Source organism: Musa acuminata, chromosome BXJ3-8 (assembly GCF_036884655.1).
Source record: "Musa acuminata AAA Group cultivar baxijiao chromosome BXJ3-8, Cavendish_Baxijiao_AAA, whole genome shotgun sequence".
Lineage (NCBI taxonomy): Eukaryota > Viridiplantae > Streptophyta > Magnoliopsida > Zingiberales > Musaceae > Musa > Musa acuminata.
The window spans coordinates 42,601,056-42,624,835 of record NC_088356.1 but is presented as its reverse complement, the minus strand read 5'-3'; the positions used below and the strand labels follow the sequence as shown (position 1 = coordinate 42,624,835).

The window sequence follows — 23,780 nt, the reverse complement described above, 5'->3', positions numbered from 1 at the left end:
AGATGTTCCCAAAAAGGTATTTATAGCACAAAAGTCCAAAACAAAATGGAGCAAATAAGAAAAAAAAATTAAAAGAAAGGTTTGGTACGTTACTGTCATCGATAACTTTGAAATAGCATTGTCAATGATATTCACCCGCTCAAATGAGATAATTAATTTATTAAGTTCATTGAGTTTAAACACCGGCTCAGATGTTGAAGTAAATTAATAGTAATAGACTTATCATACTTGTATAAGTTTAGTTTTTGTTCATAGGAGACTAAATCAGTGTTACAATATCTTCACTTGTAAGCTTAATATTTTTTTGATAATTCAAATTCTAACAAAGTACATATCACACATAGTCCAACAATGGCTCTATGCTACGGTTTACCTATTTACCCAATCAATGAATAATTCTTCTTTACTTAGCCTCTCACAATGCACCTATTTGGGGGCTTTGATATCAATTATTACGATTCAACCTAATGAGATAGTTAATTTATAAACTTCATTGAGCTTAAATCATTGGCTCAAAATGCTTGAAGTAAAATTAATAGGAAACCTATGATACGACCCCTAGGATTTTATCATAGAAGAAGAGGAAAGAAATGAGATGATCACATCGAGGAGATCGACCTCCTAGGGTTTACCAAAGGCTAGAATAATATTTCATAAATGATGAAAAGAAGAAAATACATCCATATTTATAGAGTTCCACCCTTGAGTCTATTAGGGCTTAGACTTCTTATAAAATTAATAAATCTCTAATAAGCTCCTATCCGACTCCTAGATTAGGAAAACTTAATAGAACATGATTCAAAGCTTGAAAAATAAAAGGGATCATAACAGTTCCTCCCCCTTCAAATTAACCTTATCCTCAAGGCTAAGGAGCATTAAACTCTGGGATCTTTTCTTTTAGCACATTAGTCACACATGATATCTACGACATATCACAAATCATTGATCAAGTAAGTAGGGTCTCTACTTTATGATAGTGTAAACAATGTGTCGTCCTTTCAGTATAGTAGTCATTGTAGTCTTCTAAAGAACCCTCTGCATCCGATGGCTAGTGGCAGTTATGACCTTACTTCCATGTCTTCCCTTTAAGATCATCTACTTTTAATTAATAAAAAAACTTCATGATTAATTTAGAAAAATTTCAATAAATATCACCTTGATAGTCATTCAATTCCAAGCACCATTTCGAAGTCTTCCAAGGGTAGTAAAAAAAAATCCATAAGCAATTCTTAGTCTTGTATAATCAATTTTATCTTCGAACATTTACTATCACAAGTTAAAATATGTTCATCAATGACCTTTACTTTGAATTTATCACAAGCTTTAATATTGTAGGCCAATCGATTAACAATCTTACTATCTATAAAATTATCAGTGCTATCAGTATCAATCAAAACCATAATAGACTGATGTTTCAAAGTTCCTCTAGCTTTCATAGTTTGTAGGTTAGAATAATTGGTTAATGCATACATTATATGTATGATAGGTCCAACATCTTCATCATAATTTATACATTCATAATCGGAGTCCATATTGTCAACTTTTGGTTCCTCCCCAATTAGTTCAATCATCAAAAGTTTCTCTTATTTGTATCAATGTTTATTACTCCACTTTTCATCATAGTGCCAGCACAAACCTTTTGTTGATATTTTTTTGCATTCTTCTTGAGTTAGTCTTTTAAGTGTTAGGGTTTCAATTGGGAATAGATAGAGTGAGTGACTTGCTGATCATATGTTTGTTATCACTTCTGTTTCAATGATTCTCCCTACTTATTTTTTCCTCATGCAAATATATAAATAAGATTGCAGCTATCATAGTACGAGGTTGGCAAGCTTTGACTTCACACCAAATATCTGGATTAAGTCCTTCGATAAATGTTCCCACCAATTATTTTTTGAACCAGTCTTTGACTTGATTTAACAGTCATTCAAATATGTTATAAAATTCTTGCATTATAGAAGTCTAACGAATTTTGGTGAGTTGCTCATTAATATTCTCGTATTCATATGGTCCAAAGCGAACAAGAATTCCTCTTTTGATTACTCTCACGAGGGGATAGGTTTCGTATCAATCATATCATTGGATTACATCTCCATCTAGTTGAATTGAAGTTATTTCCACCTTGGATTCTTTTAGAGTTTTGTGAAAATATAAAAAAAAATCTGCCCTAGAGATCTAACTGGTTAGATCTCCATCTTCCCATCTTGGGAATTCCACCTTCATGCATGGTAGCTTGTGAGTTGTTCCTGATTCCTTTTTATTATGTCTCCAGATCGGTTCAATGTAAGACTTGAACTTTCATCTAGTTGAAACTTGTTAAAGCTCTTCAATATACTCCTTTTGAAATATTAAGGGTTTCTTGTAGTTGGTTCTCAATTCTAGTTTCCAAGATTTTTAGTTGGGCTTTTATTGAGTTATCAGTAGCCATTGCGTAGGACTCCATATTTGTAATCTTCAATTCTTATTTTTGTGGTATAGTCAAAGGCATTGACACTATCCTATTCGGTGTGGCATCAACATTGCCCTATTTGTTAGGGCATCAACACTGCCCTATTTGGTGTATGGTCAAGGGCATCAACACTGTTCTAAGTGGACTTCGAAAAGACACTTGGTCAGATTGAGGTGCATGTTGAACTTCGATATAATTGAAATGTCTTGGCTAAATCTGTTAAATATAATATAGTTGTTTTGCTTTTGACTATTAGGTCATTTACATATATTTTAATATTCCTCCTAATTTGGTACTTGAACATCTTGTTCACCATCCTTTGGTATGTTACCCTTGTATTTTTTAACCCGAATAGTAATATATACCTCGATCGATGATAAAGGAAGTATGTTCCCGATCCTTTAGTGTATTATATCTCAATAAAAGTGAGAAGCTCATGACCAAAGGTAGCGTCGACCAATTGATGAATACGAGGAAGAGGATAACCATCTTTCGGGAATGTTTTGTTGATGTCGATATAATCAACACACATCATCTAGCTTTCTTTATACTTTTTAACTAATACAACATTAGCAAGCTATTGGGGGCATCGTACCTTGGTGATAAACCTTACTCGTAGTAGTTTGTCTATCTCATTGTCAATTGTCCGTTGGTGGTCAGGAGAAACTTACAAGGCTTTTGTTTTATTAAAGTGTCTTAGGAGAAATAGTTAGGTGATGTTGGGCTATGTATAAATTAATTCCCGATATATCTTTTGATGACCATATAAACACATCAGCATTCTCTTTAAGAAAATTGAGAAATTACACTAGTTCCTCCTTAAGAAGTGTCTTCTCGACCTTGACAATTTGTTGGGGCAGGTTTTATCTAGGAGTGTCTCAAATAATGATTCTACCAGCTTCGAGTGTGGGAAGGATTTGGTGAAACTTTGAGGATCTATAGATGGTACCTCGGATCATTCCTTCTTTGGTAGGAAGACCATCGTAAGGTAATATTGGCATGACTCCATCGAGTTGCTTCTCAACTCTCCAATGCCAACCCTCATCAAAAACTTCATCACCATGTGGAAGGTTGACACCACCACCCTTAGCATATTTCAGCATGGGGCATCCTATGATTACATTGCATGCCAAAAAGATATTAACCACCATGAATCTAGTCATCACTATTTTAGAATATGACTCATCTCCAAATATGACGTATAGATTCACAGTCCTGAGAGGGGAGATCGAGTCACCAATGAACCCCGTCAACGAAGAGTTCAAAGGGTGAGGCCGTTAGTCAAGATTTTGAGCTTTATCAATTATGACCCTCTTCACTCGAGCCTCACAGAGATGACCAAGGCATCGTCATGGTTCGGATTGAGGTAATTCGTCTTTTCCTCTTTTAAGATTATTTTAGGGTCATCCCTTGTTTGTGGGTGCTTTTCAATTGTAACTTAGGTGTAAACTTTATGACCCAAAGAGCTATCATTTTATGAGGTTAGTCCACTAATGATAACATCAATATATCTTTCTACCAACCCCTTAAGATTAGGGTGAAAGTTTCCAATGCTTTCGGACGAACCGCCTGAGGTGTCCTTGATGAATAGTTTTTCAATTTGTTTTCTCAAGTTATGACAATTATCTGTATCGTAATCATAATTTTAGTGGAAGTGACAATACTTAGATATATATCTCTCTTCACTAATAGAGTCATCATCGGTTGAGAGTCTTTTAAGAGTCTCCGCTCTTTTATCTATAAAATGACTTTAGTTCTCGTTGTATTTAGTGGGATTGACTCAAGCCTCTAGCGAGGCAATTCGGTTTAGTTATTTCTTCACCATGGTGACCTTGGGGTTGGTAGGGATTGTAGCCAATCCAGTCTCAATCTTTTGTGAGTCTCTTTGCATTTACCTGAGATTATAGCTTCGATTGTGATAAATTGATTGGCTCATTGGAGCACTTTAGGTATCGTCATTAGTGACATCCCCACCAATGACCAAAAAAGATGAGAGGACATGAGTCTCATCATAAAAGTCTATATGACAAGTGAAGGGTGTATATCTTTCACACCTTGAATCTGGTTGGTGAATCGAGCGACAAAGTCTGAAAGCGTCTCCTCCTTCCCTTGCCTAAGTTTGAGAATCATTACTGCTAATGACTTCAAGCGTATATTCCAATGGAAGTGGAGCTCGAATTCCATAGTGAGATGAACGAAGGAATTGATAGAGAGTTGTTTTAGATGGGTATATCCATTCTCTTACCAACTCTCTTAATGTAATTGGGAAAACGTGACATATTAGGGCATCGAAAGTGTTATATAATAATATTTAGGCAAAAGCAACGATGTGCTCTAGCGGGTCGATATTACCATCAAAGACTTCTAATGATGAGAGATGAAAGTTGGCTAGATCGGCTCTTCTTGAATGTCGTTAGTGAACGATGAGCAGTAAGTAACCTGAGGTGGGGTTGGTCGACCTTTCCTCTCTAGATTATTAGAATTTTCATTATCATTCTTCCTAACATTGGCTCATTTGTCATATTTGGATCATCAGGAAGTCATTTGTTGAATTTACCGATAAAGTTTGGGATTTTGGTGGAACAAGATGGTGGTATGGCGATTCGTTTAGTTCTGCAATTGGAGAATGAGGTGCTTACTTGATCGACAGCTCGATATGCTTCGAGCCCTCTTAAAATATTGGTATTACATCAAGTGGGGAAACCCCGTCGAGCATTGGTGTCAGTGTCAATTGAACTGTTGACTACGATTGAGACTGTGGTGTCTCTTATTATGTTAGTTGGAGTAAGAGTGAAGCAACAACTTGAATCATACTCATTAGCATTTGCACCTACTTAGTGAGGTTCAAGAATGCATCAATGAGAATGACTAAGTGACTCGAGATCGCTCTCGGGTCATCAAACGAATGTCAGTATTGCATCTGTGTTTACATCGAGATAAATGCGTCTACGTGTGGAAGTGGTTGGTGATCCCCGAGTGAAAATATTGTGGGTCGGTGGCAAGGTTTCCTCGCTCAAGCATTCGTTAAGAGGGTTGGTAGATGAATGTTTCTATAATATTAAACCTTCCTTCTAGCGCTAAAATGTTAGAAAAAAATATCGTTGACATCTTGGTTAGCCCGATATAGTCCAGACCCGTATGCACAGAGTCATTCGAGGTGCCTCTGAGATGAAAACACCAAGCTTTCAATGTACTACATATATAAAGACTAACGTTAGGAGATATAAGAGCGTTGATGTCGATAGTTCATCAAAATCTTCGCTTTTCGTGTTAGAGTGAACTTTTATACCTTGTTGCATATGGTACGAAGGAAGCTTATAATTATCTTTTTCATCATAAATAACGAGAAGAAAGCTAGCTTCTCTTCCCTTGCAATGTGGTGACCAGTTGGATGATTAATCGATAATGTATCTTCTAACAATAAATATAAATTTATTTTAATTAAAATAAATTTTAAAAAATATTGGTTAATTCTCAAATATACCCTTGCAAGTTTATGGCTAAATGATATTATTACGAGTGATTATGAGAGTTTTAAAATAACACATATAAGATATAAATAAGTTTTTTATATAAAGAGAAATACATATGAGAATTTGGAATGGTATAAGACATATCTTATAGTTAAAGTATTTTTATCAATATTCTAAGATTAGCTATCACATCTGTTTTCATGTCAATCGTGCTCACTAGATATAATACTTAATTTATAGTCAAAGTATTTTCATCACTATTTTCATATTATCAGACTTGTCACGTTCTAATGTTAATCTTAGTCTTTGTGTACCCAATGCATTGGTAGTTATGCCAATAACCTAAATGGCTATTTCTCTTTCTTTATATATAGTCAACTTGATGTGAAATATGCTCTTCTCAATAAAATACTTAATAAAAATGTCTTTATGGAAGAACCATCTTGATTTATTGATTCTTCGTGTCCCTCATTTATATATATATATATACTTTCAGTCTTTTATCTTTAATGCTTCAATCTTTACATTTAATCCAGTAAATTTAATGCCAATGGTAAAAATTAAAGATGCATGCATTAGAAAGATGCATGTATTTGTATTTGGTGAATTCCCATTCACCACTACAAGCATTCATGTGGTACAATCTCGGTAGGATTTGATGTGATAACTCCAGCTACCAGACACCAACATTCCTATGATAGCAAGGTGATCGACATTGCCTCTACTCATGTCCCCCGTGTCCGCATTGGCGAACGCCCTCTTACGTGTCGACGACAAAGAACCATTCAGGTGGCATTAAATAAAGATGCATGTATTTGTGTTTGGTGAACTCTCATTCACCACTACAAGCATTCAATTGGTAGCATATCGGTAGGATTTGACGTGATAACCCCAACGTTAGACACCATCATTCCTTCGGTAACGAGCGATCCGTATTGGCGAACTCCCTTCTACGTGTCGACGACAGAGACGTCGGTTAGGGTGCTGACATGCACATGACATAATAGCTTACTTAGCTAAAGGAGGATATTAACATGCACATGATATAATGTCTCATCAGCCACTTTCAATGTTTGTGGAGGGTACGATAGGAGGCCTTGTTATTATTATTATTATTATTATTATTATTATTATTATTATTATTATTATTATTATTATTATTATTAAAGGTTTTCATACCAATTTAATATATCAGAATCATATCAGTATGATAAATTACCAAAAATTAATCTCATTCCACTATTATACATTCATCCGACCGCTTTCCTCTATCCAAAATCAAACTTACTTGATCCAAATCAAAGTTGTCATTCTTACTTTCAATCTTTCATCTTTAATGCTTCGATCTTTACATTTAATCCAGTGAATTTAATGCCACATAACCGTTCAGGTGGTATCAAATAAGGATGCATGCACGAGAAAGATGCATGTATTTGTATTTGGTGAATTCCCATTCAGCGCTACAAGCATTCACTTGGTCGCGTCTCGGTTGGATTTGACGTTATAAACCCGACACCAGACACCATCATCCTTTTAGTAGCGAGTGATCCGCATTGGCGAACTCGCTTCTACGTGTCGACGACAGAGACGTCGGTTAGGGTGCTGACACGTCACCGGTCTTGAGTCAAACGCGGGTCTCACTCTCACCTCATCCCTGTTGACGAAGCGGCGCGAAGTAGACGAACGCAGTCGCCGAAATGACAAATTTGCCCCGAAAGTAACGAAGAATCGGCATTAAATGAAGGGTATTAAGATAATTGTGAGAAGTGGGCCCACTCGAATACGGCGGCGTGGGAAACGGCAATCCGGACTCTCCCATTACATTAATGACACGCGTCACGCGGCGACCGGCCGCCTTCGCCTGATCCCGCGTCCACGCGCTGCGTTGCGACACGACAACGAAATTGGAGGCTCCGCTGACCGTTTCGTCGCACCAGACAGCTTACTTATTGACGTGGCAACCTGGGATTTAATCCAGGGCTTTGGGACCCACATTTAGCGAACCACGGAACCGCGAGTAAAAGCGGTTGGTTATTGGGTTGCGCATGTGAAAGACCAAATTACTAAAAAGCCCCATGCACACACTTGTGTAAATTCTGGAACACATAAAATACTGAAAGGACAAATATGCCCACATCATTTAGGGATTAGTCATTAGCTTTACATAAATATGATTATTTATATATTATATTGAAAGACTAATGTGAATTCAAAAATTTCAGACTCATAAATGAACTATGATTCCATAATTAACCTAAAGAACATGACAAAGTAAACCTAAAAAATCTCTAGAATCATCTAAAAAATATAAAAGTTAATGAAATCACTATATAATAATATTTGCCCACTATCTTGAAAGATTAAGATGAGTTATACAAACTTTAAAGCATTACATTCGTAAACGAATTAAATAAACTGATTATGCAATTGAGTGTTATATGATTAATTTACATTCGATTTTTTACAATTTTTATAATCCAATTTAAGAGATTTTGATACTGACTTATAATCGAATGTGGAACAATTCGTTTACAAGGCCAAACCCATAAAACTATCAAACTCACATCGACCTATTAAAGAAAATTTATGATATAAGTGATTGCTCAATTATTATTTTAGAAAAAAATTAAATCTAATTTGACAAAAGATAGAACCGGTTCGGTTCATCTAAACCGATGGTTCAATGAATAGATTCAGAGGGTTTTATGGGCATTCGAGCAGATTAGGATGGCTCGAGTAAAATGGAGTGCTTCCCAATAAAAGGCCTAAGAAAAGGGAGGATTTTTAGGTTATGACATTAAGGGAGGGCGTTTTTGGTAAATCGCCCCAAATGAAAAAAAAGGGGTGCTACGTGGTCAGCAACGGTGGGACCCGCGACCAGGGGAATATTTCACGGGTGATTCGGTCACTCGAGCAAGCACCGTTACTGGGCGGCTGAACAGGGTCCATAATACAACTAATGCACTAACTATATCTCCAAAATAGAGACAGGGAAAAGGAAAGAAATTAACCTCTTCTGGTCTCTTTCGTCTCTAAATTAAGGGGGGTTACTTCGAGTTTCCCCTCTTTCTCGTCTCTCCCTTCCCCTTCTCCTTCCCCTTCCCTTTCTCTCTCCCAAGACGAACGATAGAGACATCGAATAGTAACCCCGCAGGTGCTCGTGGTGATCGCCGATCACCATCTCGCTTTCTGCAGTTTCGATCCCCGATATCCGATTTCGCCCTGCCGCGGTCCTCTCCGGAAGGGCCTAGGGTTCGGGAGATCGGAGATGGATGAGGAGAACGAACTCGAGGAAGGCGAGGCATGGTCGGGACGGGAGGACGACTCCTGCATCGACCCTGATGCATTCTCCTACATTGTGAGACCTCTCAACGCCTCTCGATACCTTCAGTTCGTTCTTATACGAGAGTTTTTGGAGTTTTCCTGGTTGGAGTGTTTCAGAGTTTATGCCATTCATGGAACTTAACTGAAACTCGCAGTAGATGTGGGCATTTTCGTGGTCTCTGTTTCTTTTTTGATGTCCTGCTTCCGTTTTGGTGGCTGATTATACTGGGTACTGTTGCTGATGTTCTCTCCTCAAAGAGCATGGTTTTGAGAATACGTGAAATTCTTCAAAGACAATTTTGGTGATCTGAAACCATAGAGATCCGTGATATCATTAGTTTTGAATGGTTTGCATGTTTCTTTAGGAAGCAGTGGTGCAACTTGAAGTTACTTTCTTGAACTCTTAAGCCTCATTTGTCAGATTATTGGCACCGTGAGAGGTTCACAATGTGCAGAGCGGTTTGCATGAGAAACCCTAAAAGGTTTTTGCATTTGGCTGCACCATAATAGTAGGGATGGAGGGAACCTCTCTTTCGTGTCACAGGATTTGTCTTTCTTGTCGCGGAGTTTTATTAACTCCCACGATGATAGAATTCGTGGATAATTTTGCTTAAGCGTTGAAAGTAATTTTAAAGGATTCTAGTCACATTAGCTGAGATTTTGCGACTTGCTGTTGACTAACTCCCACAATGATAGAATTTCTGGATAATTTTATTTAAGCGTTGAAAGTAATATTACAGGCTTCTACTCACATGTACAATTCTAGCTGAGATTTTGATACTTGCTGTTGACTATGTTTGCATTTTCATTTAGGATAAAAAGATCCAGGATGTACTGGGGCATTTCCAGAAAGACTTCGAAGCTGGGCTTTCTGCTGAGAACTTGGGTAATGCAGATATAGCAGTCTCAACCAGGATATTAACTATTCAAACTATGGTACTGATGGTACAGAGAATTCAACTTATTAACAGGTGCAAAATTTGGAGGATATGGTTCTTTCTTACCTACCTATCAGCGTTCTCCTTTAATTTTAAGTCAACCTAGAAGTGCACAAGATGTTCCAAGTCAAAATGTCACAAAATCTCCCTACAATCCATCAGTCAAGGTACATTTTTCGTTTTAGGTGATACAAGTGATAGTTGACCCTTATACAAGGAATTTGATCATAACATCTCACACTAACTCTCTGTTTGAATTCTGTTGATATGCCATCATGATTTAATTGAAGAAATTTTTACACAAGGATTGTTGCCAAATGGCTCAAGTAACTATTTGAAAAACATGACAGCTTAGTAGATTTGGTTTTTCACTACTTTATCACCTGATGCATACAGGTTACAAACCCAAACGTTTCAGTTACCATGAGCGCATCTTGTTTGAAAAATAACAGTGTTATGGTGCCACCAGTGGACAACTCATGCAAAAGGGACATGTGCGTGAATGAACCATACATTCAGGAGTCCAATTCCCAACATACTTCCTTAGATAAACCATCTAACATTACTGACCAGAAACCACTGAAGGTTCGCATCAAAGTGGGTTCTGATAACACCTTGGCTAGAAATAATGTTACCATCTATAGCACTCTGGGCCTAGATATGTCTTCACCATCATCGTTTGAGGACAGTCCTCATGGGAGCATAGGGATCTCCTCTGAATTCCAAGATTTGCCTGATGAATCTCCCAAGACTATTTTCCAGGTAAAGTACTATTGTTATCTAGCCATCTTTGTGCAGGATCCCAGTTTGCTAATTTCTGTTTTAAATTAATCAAACAGGTTATGACATGTTTTGTGGTTCCTGGTGGCCTTTTACTTTCACCTCTTCAAGAAAGTCTATTTCAATTGGTTTTAAAAGACAATTCTTTTGTCAACAAGGGCAAAAGAGGAATGCTTTTCCAGGGAACGCCTGTAATGAATTCAGACTTTGCATATTATTCTACATGTTCAAGAGAAGTCAAAGGTCAGATGGAGCAGCAAACGAAGTCTAGTGAGCACAAAGGAAGACCGAGAGTAATTAAGAATGCAGACGGAAAGAATGATGTAAACTTGATTAGGGAAATTGACATTGAAACCCAAGGAGGACAAGAGCTTGCGCCATCCTCTATTTCGAACAATGCAGATAGAAAAGCAGAAAGACTGATGGTTGGAAATACTGCAAAGGATGACACCAAGATGTTGGATCATCAATGGAAAATGAATGAGGCATCATTGAAGGGCATATCAACTTTTCCTGGTGCAGTAGATGATAAACCTTATGACTTAATTGAAAGTACAACAAATAATGAAATTACTAATTCAGGAAATGAAATAACCTGCTCAAGAGGGAAATTGAATTTAAGAGCAAGCAGGACAGAGAAAAAGTTGGAAGAACAAAATTCAAACAAACAAAAGAATGATAACTCTGAGTTGCAGAAAGAAGTTAGAAGAAAAGTTGATAAAGATTTTGGTCCCTACTCAAATGGACAAAAGAGAAGGAATGGGCAAATTACTGAGCCTGCTGATCACATTGAATCCAATTCTTTTCCACACAAGGAGAAGGCAATGGGAAGAAAGGACCAAATATCTGACGGGAAAAAGAAGCCAAAAAGTCGAATCAATTTCAGATCATCAGGGGAGTTCTTGAAGGACAATATCAGCGGTAGCTCATCTGCAGCACTGAAGGAAAGAAAGAAAAATTCTCATGCAAGGACAGACCATGCTGAGAAGAAGTCTAATGCTCTAAAATCACATAAACAGTCAAGTGGGGCTTCCTTTAGAGAATTCCATGGAAATATTAAATGGGACAATAAATCTGAACCATCGGAGAATGAAGTTGGTTCACAGGATTTTCATTCAAAACGTAAAGGGAAGTCCATGAAGCCTAAGCACGAGAAGTCCGTTGTGTCTACACATACATTCAAGGAAAAGTCAGGTTGTAAGAAGGTTGAGGAAACTTTAACCTCAGGAACATTCATTGATGAACCAATACTGACCCCTTTGACATGCAATGTCCTAGCTACAGATGCAACTGTTGCCCCTCCAGCGCCTGCTATTATCAATGATGAGTGGGTATGTTGTGACATATGCGGAAAGTGGCGTCTTTTACCATATGAGACCAATCCTAGTGATCTTCCCAATACATGGCAATGCAATATGCTCAATTGGTTGTAAGTTTCTCTTCACAAAGAAAGAAAAATGTTCTTTTTACTATATTTTGGAATTCATATTTTTCTCCAAAATCTTATGTAGGCCTGGGATGAATAGTTGTGAAATCGGTGAGGAGGAGACAACAAATGCCCTAATTGCTTTGTATTTACCCCTTGCCCCAGAAAACGGTGCTACCTTAGATGGTTGTCACAATGTTGCCAGTTCTAGCACCTCTTTTGCTGGTGGATTGCCCCTTGGTCAGAGAATTGAAGTTAATATTCAAAATGTACATGGTACTGGGAAGAGGAAAAACACATTAAAGGATGCTTCAGATATGCTAAGTCATTCAACTCCTAAGTGCTTTCCAGATACTGTAAACAGGGGCCAGCTGGCCTCTGTTAAATGCGAAATTTCAAATGAGGCAAATAAGCATCATCCTGTGGAATTGAACTCAATGAACAAAGTTGGCCTTGTTAATGAAAGCAGATCATCCGACTTCAACAGAGAGAAGCAGAAGATAAAGCAAAAGTATAAACAAAAAAATCTTGGGTTCTACTCAGATGAAGGTACCATCTTGCTGATTGTCCCTTTAGTTATATGAACAGGATTTTTCCTATCTATAATATCTCTTTTATTATGTTTCAGATGATCATGGTAGACAAAGTGAGAAACATTTAAAATTGAAAAGCAAGAGAGAGGTTGATCAAGATGATCTTGGATCTTCTAAGAAACCTAGAAAAGAAATCTTGCAATATTCTGACAAAGAATGTTCCAACCATAATTTATCTATGGAGGCTTTTGAGGAAACTGGCATTGGTGGTTGTTCAACCGCAGGAATTGCTACTAATGAGTCCAAGCAGAGGAAACTGCCAATGCCAAAAGACTTAAAATGTGACTCGGATGTCAATTCCGCTGCGTCATCAAAGAGGTTGCGGGATGAAGTTCAGTTCAATGCTTTATATGTTGATAAGTCAAATAATCTGGACCTTTCTGCTAAGAAAAGGAAAGTAAAAGAGTGGCAAGAGGGTGAGCCCAATCATGAGGCTCTTGTGACTAGCCAACATTTGGTAGAAAATGAGGTTATTGTTAAAGGAGCTCTAAGTGAATCGAAGCCTGTAAAGAACAGGAAGGCGTTGTTATCAATACCTGAAGGAGAAGGATCTAAAGCAACTAAACTGAATAGCAAGATGGATCAAAAAGGTAAATTGACCAGAATGGCTTTGCCTGCCAGTATAGAGCATCTACCTGATCGAATAAATAGGCAAGCCTCATATACGATGGTAGAAGAGCATAGGTCAAATCAGAGCCGAGGGAACTCAGCATCTCCAAGGAACTTGGAATTCAATTTCTTGAAGGGGGATATGGTCCATTCACAGCCTCTTGCTGCAGCTAACTCAAGTTCTTCAAAGGTTTCAGGCTCCCGGAAAAGTAGATCCAATCTTAAGGAAACAAAAGGTTCTCCAATTGAGTCAGTTTCTTCATCACCTTCAAGGATTCCTAGAATTGAAAAACCTTCATGCAAAAGGATCTTGGAGCAAAATGTTGATGTGATCAATTCTGGTTTCTCAGTCTTAAGGAGCCCCAAAGGATGCGCAGATAGTGAAGTTAATGGTGGAAGTGCCCCGTCTGGAAATGATAGGAAAGAGAGAGTCTTTTCTCTTCAACATAGAGGTTGTAAATCTGATTTGGGTAAGAGTAAACTTCGGATTTCTGGTTCTTGCAAGGAGATGAATTTGCAATCTACAAAGAACAGCATTGGATGCAGACTTGAGGATAGCTTCGGTCCTTGTGAGAGTGAAAAAGGCAACACCCAGGAGAAGGATGAGAAGGATATCTTGAGGAAAAAAGACGTTACTTTGAAATGGATGACCGTTAGGCAAGATAATATCTCGACTTTGACAGTGCAAGAAAACATGAATGCTAATGGCACTTCTCAAAATGAAAAAGCATTGAACCACCCTTGTTCAGATAGGATTAATTGCGGAGAATTGCCTTCTGAGCTAGGAAGGTCTCAGTTGAAGCTGACTTCTGGTAATGAACAAGAAACAAAGTCTTGGGGTCCTCCTTTGGTATCTTCACCTCTCAAGGCAAGTAAAACAGCTCTTGAGGTAGTTGATGCAGTTAGTGCTGATGTTTTGAATTTTGTCAAACAACATAAACAACCAGATATCCGCAATGGATTGCACCATAATAATCTGAGACATGCTGCTCCTGATGGTCCTGACCCATCGAGTCCAATAAGAAAGGAAAATCATTCTGTTATGTTGAAAGAGGCAAGAGATCTTAAGCATACAGCCAATCGCTTAAAGGTTGATATAACCCTTTCTCAAATCACTCTGGCTATCATTCATTAATCTTGTAATTTTTCTTTTGCCACTTTCAAATGGAATTTCTTGCAGAGTGAAGGACTGGAACTTGAAAGCACTGCCCTGTACTTTGAGGCAGCCATGAAGTTTCTGCATGTTGCTGCTCTCATGGAACCTATCAATTTTGATTGTGCTAAACAAGCAGAAGCAGGCCAAATGTACTTTGAAACAGCAAAACTATGCAAGTAAGTTAGTCATCGATATAAATTATACTTGGCTGGTCTTTGTTCATATACCACCAAGGTTATCTTCTATCACCTGTTAGTTCTCTGAGTATCCACTGTCAGGGGGCCCTTGGTAGAATTAGCAGGTTGTAGACATTTGGTTTGAGCAGCATCTTTTTATTTGATTTTTTTTATGTTATGCATAAAAATATTATTAAAGTATCAATGCCATTGATTTACTCTTGTAGACCCTTTAGAAGGAGCGGCTTAGCAAACAATGAGCATAAAAATAAGATGTCTTAGCAACTTAAGGCCATCTAGTTGTCTCATAGTCAAATTTGTTGAACCTTTATTATGTGATCTCATACTTAAATGGCTCAAATACGAATGTGGGTGTTTGTGCCTGATGTTGGATACTAAATGTAGCACAAGAATTTGCACATTACATGCATTAACCATGAACAAGCACTTGATTTGAAACTCATCTTGTCATCATGAGTAATGATAGAAACATTTATGTTGACATAAAAGGTCCTTTTTCTAGTTAGTGAACATGATAGATAGATTCTTGTTTTCCTTATGCAGTTGTTTAGTTTATGATTAGCATAAAAATCAGTAATACAATACTTAACTGAAGCATTACCTATACAGAGTGCCCTGATTATTCAAGTGTATCAATTTGTATGTTCAATGGTCAGTACTCTAACTTGATTATGATCATCACATGCAAAAATCCATCAGCAGTGGAGTTCCACTGGTAAATATCCGGCATGACATGTGCATCTTGATTATGATGATTAAAAAAGTGTTACATTAAAGATTCTATGTTGCCAATTTCCAGATAGTGACAACCATTTTCTTGTTGTATGATACAGAAATTTGTTGATGAAAAATTGGAACTATGGATCTTTATTTTCTTTTCACTTAGAGGGGTTGTGTTATCGAAACCTATTTTCTTATGAACTAGCAAAAATTTTAGGAGAGAAATAGTCATAGATCTTTGTTTCTTAATAAATTGTTGTCATGATTTAACTTTTCGTGTAACTTAAGGTGCAAAAAATTGTTATCATGATTAACTTTTCATGCAATTTAAGGTGTAAATTAGCAGTATTGAAATTGTGCAATAAGACTTTTTGTACTATATTTGATGATTGAGAGTAATTTTGGAGAATAACTTTAACAGCATATCATGACATAAATATTAAAATGGACTTGCAAGTTATATTGAGACAACAAACTAGCAATATCTGATCATGTCTCTGTTTAAGTGTCGGACTAAATTTTGATCCTTTGGATGTTCCTAAAAGCAACGATATTATGCAGGAGGTATGCAGTAAGTTGCTGTGCAAGCAGACACATAAATGGTTAATTTTATATTTAAATAGTGTAATAAAGTAAAACATTATTTTTTTGTTAAAAATATTGTTAAATTACATCCAAATCAAAATTTATGGAATGATTCTTAATATTCTTTAAGAAGTTAAGTGCTATGTTATAAGAAACATGCAAAATTCTATGTGATTTAAGTTGCCACGATGATCACATATGTATACTTATATGGACCACAGGTATAAGTTGTACTGCATAGTAACTTACAGGTTGTATATACAACTGCATCTGTGCCTGTGGTTAACCACATGTTGAAGCTATGTAGGCCCTACTTTTTGAGTCAATGCACACATCCACATATGTGGTTTCACAGACTGTATTCCGGAACTTTATATAAAAATTATTCTTATTATTTCCTCATGTTTTTAATGCTTGTTTTCAACAGATTTGTGGCCCATGAATACGAAAAGATCAAGGAGATGGCTGCTACTGCTTTAGCATACAAATGCGTTGAAGTAGCCTATATGAAGTCTGCATACAGTAAAAGACCTAATGCAAGCAAAGACCTTAATGAATTGCAAGCAGCTTTTCAGTTTCTTCCTCCAGGTTATTGAAATGTGTTGCATTTCTAGAAATTTTGCTATTAGGGTTCTAATTTTTTTTGTAGCTTTTGGTTTATCGGGTTAATCCACGTGGGTATTCTTAGAATTTTGCTTTGTAAGGTTCCTAAAGAAAATTTACCTGTCTATGGTTAACATCGCAACTAATTTGGGTAATTAAAATGACAGATGCAACTTGCCTATCAGAATCAAAAGAAGAAAATATGTAGTTCTGGCATTTGATTTTCAATGAATTTTTAAACTGTTATGAAGTTTTATCCATCACATACTATTTCCATGTTTTAGGTCCCGCAAGTGATGCAACTAAAGTGTGTTAATATTAACCATTGTGAAGAAATGGCAGTACGGTACCATTAGTATTTAAGAAAAACCCGTAGTCTAAATTAAAGTGTGCTAATGGAAACATTATATGGCTAACTGCTGTGAACAATTTGTGCTGTGTTTTCATATATAAACCAATGAAAGGCAAATGAAGTGGCATGAATGTATTGAAAGAAGACAGAGATAGATTATTAGATAAATGAGGTGGGTCACTTGGGAATAATGGTAGGAAAAGAGTAGAGCAAACCTAATGTGAATAAAATTGTTGGCTCTTAGATGTTGCCCTCAGTAGAGCTCAATAATGAGGAAAGATCCATGCAATTGACCCTAAACAGTTTGGAACTTCTAGCTTCTTTATATACATGGAATTCTAATATATTCGTATTCAAGTGTCTGAATTTCGTTTTGCTGGTCAAGTGTAACATGTATGTGAAATCTGTATTCTGTAAATAATGTGTGCACTGTTCAAAACACTATCAACCAAGCCGGTGTCCTAACTAGTCTCACTTTTGAGTGTGCTGGTCATGAAAATTTTTTAGTGTCTGAAAGATATCTTATGTTGAAGTTGTTATCAATTGTTCCAAATTTCATCTAAATTATGGTTTAGTTATCAACAATATACTTAAAATGAAAATGTTGCATGAATTAACATTTGTCTTTCACTTTTATACCTGTTGCTTCATTCTGCATTATGTTTCCATCCATTTTCTCTAGTATTAGTTGCAGATTTTTATCATAATTAGCAATATATGCTTTGATTTTGACTATTTGCTTTATGTACTAGGTGAATCACCATCATCTTCTGCTTCAGATGTTGATAATTTAAACAATCAGGCTATATTAGGCAAGGATGCTTCAGGCAAGGATGGAAGTTCTCCTCAAGTTGCTGGCAACTCTGTCATAGCTGCACGCCATCACCAACTTATGTGGTTGCTCCGTTATGTAAGCTGTTTACTAGATCATTATGATATATTGAGTACTATATTTCAAGAATTTGTTGCAAAGACTTGGCGATTGAAAGCTGACTAGGTTTCACTCTTCTCAGTGTCCAAGAGGACAAGTTCATTGCTTAGACCTTTATGATTGCAACAAATTGGAATCACGTTATCATTTGTTGCATGCACATTATCTAAAATTTTTCCTTCAGTTAATGAGAGTTTTCATTCAAATATTTCTAATAAAGATTCAGCTGCTGCTAAAATTGCGAATGATTCTTATCGACACATTCTCTAAGATTATATTTTCTTGACAAATTGCATTATGTGTTCAATGTGTACAAAGTTTTCATTAGCTTTAGTTTATAAAAAGCAATTATGCTCTCAGAAGTTCACAATTGGCTTTCCAAAATGGCATAAATGACATCAGTTATGTACAACCTCTACACACACACACACACACACACACACACACACACACACACACACACACACACACACACATATATATATATATATATATATATATATATATATATATATATATATATATATATATATATATAAAGCAATCTTGATTCCATTTAGTCTATGCATGGGTCATTTTTCCAAGAATGCTGGTGTATTGTTAAAAAACTGAAAATTTTCTTTTTCCACTTTGATTTTTGTTTAGTTTTTACTAAACTAGATGTGAACACCTCCAAAAGACTGGAAGTGCTACTGTTTATAGTGTGAAATGTGTTGGCATTTGGTGGGTTAACACAACTAATCAGATATAGGGCCATTTCTTTTCTTGCAATCCTAATTAGGCAATCCTTTACAAGTACCAGGGATTTGGAACAGCTGATTTACTGTCAGAAAGCTCAAATTTCAGGGACAAGTATGTTATGTAATAGCAAGATTGAATTAATAACAGGGGCTTGGCAACAGCGATATTATTCACTGAATATAAACATTCAGAGGATTAACAACAGGCAATGTTGAAATACAAAAGGCTTGAGAAAAAAAAAGGAAATTGCATAATTGGAGATAAGGATAAGAAAAATAAACAAAACAGATAATTCATTTTTCCTGTCAACAAAGAAGCACAACTTCTGACTACTTTATTCTTCTACCCAGTTACTTCTTAATAGGGGTTGATCATGCACTACTCAAAAGGATTCAGATGACTAATTTGATTACTGTGTAAGCTAAATTATTTGAAAAATTGGAATTGGTATGGCTCCTTCAGAATCTAATGAAAATTTGATATATAGTTATGCAATATAATTAGACTTAATGGACTTGGGACTCAACCTAATGGTGTAGAAGATCCTGTCTAATTGACTATTTCCACATCCAATTGGATCATTTTAGCTGCAATATGATGATCTTATGACAGCCATTAATTTGCTAAACAGTTTTGGGATTTATCTAAACATTTGACTGTAATGTGTTTTTAATTCAAAATTTATGGACAATGGGTTCCTGGATATAGATTGATTATGTTTTCTTTTCTGCCTTGTCTTAATATTCTCCTAAATGTGCTTTATTGCAGATAAATGATATAAATTGTGCATTTGAAGCGACTAGGAAATCACATATTGCTTTTGAAGCTGCTATTGTCAGCCTGCAAAAGGATAGGGTGGATGGCATGTCGTATGTAAGAAAGGCTCTTGATTGCAACTTTTATAACATAGAAGGGTTACTGCGACTTGTACGGCTTTCACTGGAGTCTATTGGTCGTTAAAAGTCTGAGATAAAGGCGAATTCTTCTGTGAAAAATAACTGTAGATAATGTCTCTTCCGGCCACTCTGCTATGCTGGACATGCTGCGGTGAATATTGGTGATTGGTAGTATTTGACTTTCTGATAGGATACTATTTCTTCTTGAAGATATCCACATTCTTTGGGTTCTTTTCCTGGAAAATTTGTAGGAAGAGGCCAGCTTGCAAATTTTGTATAGTGTCTTTTGCACCCAGCATTGTATCAGACTCTGATAAGAGCTTAGGCTATCAACCAACAGCACTATTGATGTGAGATATGAATTGGGTTTCTTCCTGTGCCTTAAAACAAGGTGGAAACTATGCAACAAATAAAGGTGTTTTTCACACTCCAGATATGAATTTGGGCTTTCTGGTAACTGTGCTATGAATGAATAAACTGACATGTTATGGTTTACTTGATCTTCAAGGCCTTTTCTTCCGTCACTTCAAAGTATCTGAAAACATGTCAGAAATTTATACATATACAAGCTTTCTACTAACAGTTTGATATGAAGTGCCAAGTATCTCTTCCAAACGCAATGCACCTCTCTCAATTGCAATGAAGCCCAGAGTACTGACATAATCTATCATGGTAACTGATGTTCTAAGATCTATCCAACTCTTCGCTTGCTTTTAACTACTAGTTATTGAGTTTGTTTTTCTTTTCTTGAAGTTGTCTATGATACTTCCATTTTTTATGCTTATTTGTATATTGTAGGTTCTTTTTTATTGTGAGGGAGAATTGCTGAGTTGTTTAAAGACATCTACTTTGTAGGTTTTCTGATGTGAAGATTTCCTTGAGATGTATAATAGTTGAAATTTCCAATGTAGTGTTTCATTGTTCCTTTTGTATTAATTTTTGAGTGTTTTTCACTCACTGTTAAAGGGGATGTTTGTAATATTGACATTTATGCTAACAATATCTGGGGGCAGGAATACTACAGTTAGGTCTATGTTGCCATCATCCTTTAGTAGCAGTAAAACAAGTAGAAGATATATTCAATCTGAGAAAAAAGAGAGCACAATTGAAATATTTATTCTATTTGGGGTTGAAAATTTTTTAAGTTATTTAGTGGATTGCAGAAGTTAAACCTGGAAAAAGGTATATGCACAGATATAGGCCAACAATTACCTTCAAACACCTCCAGTCCACCCAGATGTCTAACTTAATTACCACTAGAATAGTAATGTCTAATGAAACTCAAAACTATACTCACTTCCTTGCAAGTTATTGCTATTAAGTCAGATTTACATTCTCCCCTTGTTTTTTATGCAACCAGTTTAATTAATTAACAATTTTTACTTTGTTTAAGAAAAAAAGGCATGCTGATTCTATGGTCTATAAATTGAGCTTTAGCAGTGGTCTGTTTCAAGGTTTAAAATTTGGGTCGATATCAGTTTTTGCAATTAGTCACACTATTACAGACTCGTTCACCAATTTGTACCATCTAGTGTCACTGAAAAATAATAAAAAGAATTACCTATCAGTATTTATCTATATAGTCCATTGTCAGTCTATATGGCTTTGTTGGACCTTACGGCATTGTTGTTGTTGTGATCGTCATTGTCATCCGTCATCAGTGGACTGGTAAATATCAATTAGTATATGCTAGTTCCAACTGGAATTTGAAACTTTGTTCTGTTTAAAAGTACATAAATAGTTAATCTCCTTAAAAGTACTTCTGCAACTAGAACTCTGTTCGCTTCCATTGTAGAGAAGCAACTTTTCTATGATATCAAGGCTTTCCCTCTTTGTCTTTTAGAATCATGCTGCAGCATCTTATTCTTATTTATATTTGCACTAGCCATGCCGAGTGTTAATCATTAGACTTCAGAGTAGCCATTGATGAGTCAATGCATTCATTTTGGGCATGAATCTGATGGAACCACTTGGCAACACCTAGAATCCGAACTATAACCAGAAAGGGTGGATTGTCAAACTTTCATTTGTTTATCATGATTTAAGATGCTGAAAATGCCTGACTGCATAATCGTATTTAAGCTATATTGTTGGCTGGCCATGTTATGCACAGCTTCTGGAATTAAGTCCATGACTTAGGACCGGTTACTATAATATAGGATAATGGTGACACCCCTGATTTTTATCACCACCTCTTTTCAAGATTTATATACTCAAGTACTCAACAAGCGCAAGGGCTTGCTAGTTTGGTGTTGTTTTATTGATGGCATTGACTATTTGTAAGACTGAATACCCATCTTTTTACAACTTGGATATTTTAGATGCAATTCGTAGCAAGAATTAAGCTAGAAGATTATAGTAGAAGCTTTAACTGATTGAAGTACCCTTGTATTTTCTGGAGGAAAAAAAGCATCGCTTGGATTATCATAGTTGTTTGTGTTAAAGGTAGTCGTATTATTGGTTCAAATGACATTTTATGTTAATCAGATCAGAGAGATACACTGCATTTGTAGCTGCATTGGCTTCCTGCATATGCAAACTACATGCCTTGTTATTGACCAGTGCTAATCATACATTTCACTGTTTCAGATTGGATATGGCTGCACGATTTGGCATCGACCTGGCAGCACTTTGCTGTTGTCATCAGTGAGCATTTTCATTTGCGAATTGTACAGAAGAGTGTTTGGAGTTGGAACTCTGACTCTCTGTCCCATTTGTAATTAGAGAGTACTGAATTGAATTGATTCATTTTCTGATAAAAATCTATGTAACTTAATATGACATTGACAGGATTATGGGCATAGAAGTGCCTAATAGATTCTTTGTACAGTTCTTGATCTTATCCTTACAGAATGCAGGTTCTTATTGTTTCTATACCTGTCTCATTATGTGTTTTCACACTTGTTGCTCTGTTTTGAAGCTTCATTGTGTAGCTGAGTCCATTTATATCTCAGAAAATGAGACTTGTTAATATCTTATACAATTAGCATCTGCAGATGTGAAACACAAATTTTGGTTAATTTATGGGTGTCTCTGATGCTGTTATTTTTTGTCATATTATCTTAAAAAATTAGAATATGACCAATGCAATATTTTTATTACATATCATCTGACACAGTTTGCAAGTGCAGTCTATGAGATTGGTTTCGAGAACCATTAGCTGAATTATCCCAAAAAGAAGAGATCGAACAAGAAAAGCCACCTCGTTACTGTAATATCAGGGAACGCGAGTTACTGCTGAAATTAATGTATGCCCGTTGTTTTCATGAGCTTTGTATGCATGCAGCTATTACCACTTGGGATGTGATGACCAGCTCAATCAAGTAAACCCTAGTTTCTTATATGATCTCACCCGTTGATTCTTAGTGCAGGTAGTGATTCAGACTTGTGAATCGGTAGTGCTGTGAAAGGTAAGAACCGGAGAAAAGAAATCACTTCCATTCATGTTTCTATTATGTTCTTGGATTCTTGCCTCTTGTTTTTTCAGTAGTGAATGGCTAAAATTTCTTCTTCTTCTTTTTATCTTTATTTTTAACAGTAATCGTTTTTCAATCCCTAATGACTATTGTTTGACCAGTCGAGTATAGGCATTAAAATTCTGATTGATAATAATATCATTTAAAGATTTGTCACTTAATGCTCATGATGGTAATGATATTAAATATATTATATCATATTTTAGTTCAAATAAGTTATTAGTAATCATAATTAGTAACATTTTCTCTCACATATAAGTTGAATTAGTGAAATTCAAAATTTTTACTAGCTAAGATAGCTATCTGATACCTTCCAATATATAATATTATGTTATTTTTATCATTATTCATACAATATCTTTCCATATGTTTGTGTGGATTCATCCTAACCCACTCGGAGATGATTCAATCGACTTTTAAGTTCTAACACCATATCTCATCTCATCTCATGTGTAGGTTTGGTGAAATAGAGGGCACATGCATACAAGATGTTGGATTATTCTTTAGGTACCTTTCAATCATCATCTCACA

The 23,780-nt window shown here is 36.1% G+C and overlaps 1 protein-coding gene across 1 annotated transcript; it reads left to right on the top strand.

Moving 5' to 3' along the window:
* Positions 1-8,951: 8,951 nt before the first annotated feature.
* LOC103995350 (cysteine-tryptophan domain-containing zinc finger protein 7) lies at positions 8,952-22,615 on the top strand. The gene is made up of 12 exons (XM_009415918.3): positions 8,952-9,280; positions 10,060-10,132; positions 10,218-10,351; positions 10,581-10,946; positions 11,024-12,393; positions 12,476-12,939; positions 13,019-14,682; positions 14,773-14,924; positions 16,678-16,838; positions 17,958-18,115; positions 19,646-20,445; positions 22,363-22,615. The coding sequence occupies exons 1-11, from the start codon at positions 9,191-9,193 to the stop codon at positions 19,835-19,837; spliced, it is 4,824 nt and encodes a 1,607-aa protein (XP_009414193.2). The 5' UTR covers positions 8,952-9,190; the 3' UTR covers positions 19,838-20,445; positions 22,363-22,615.
* The last annotated feature ends 1,165 nt before the right edge of the window (positions 22,616-23,780 follow it).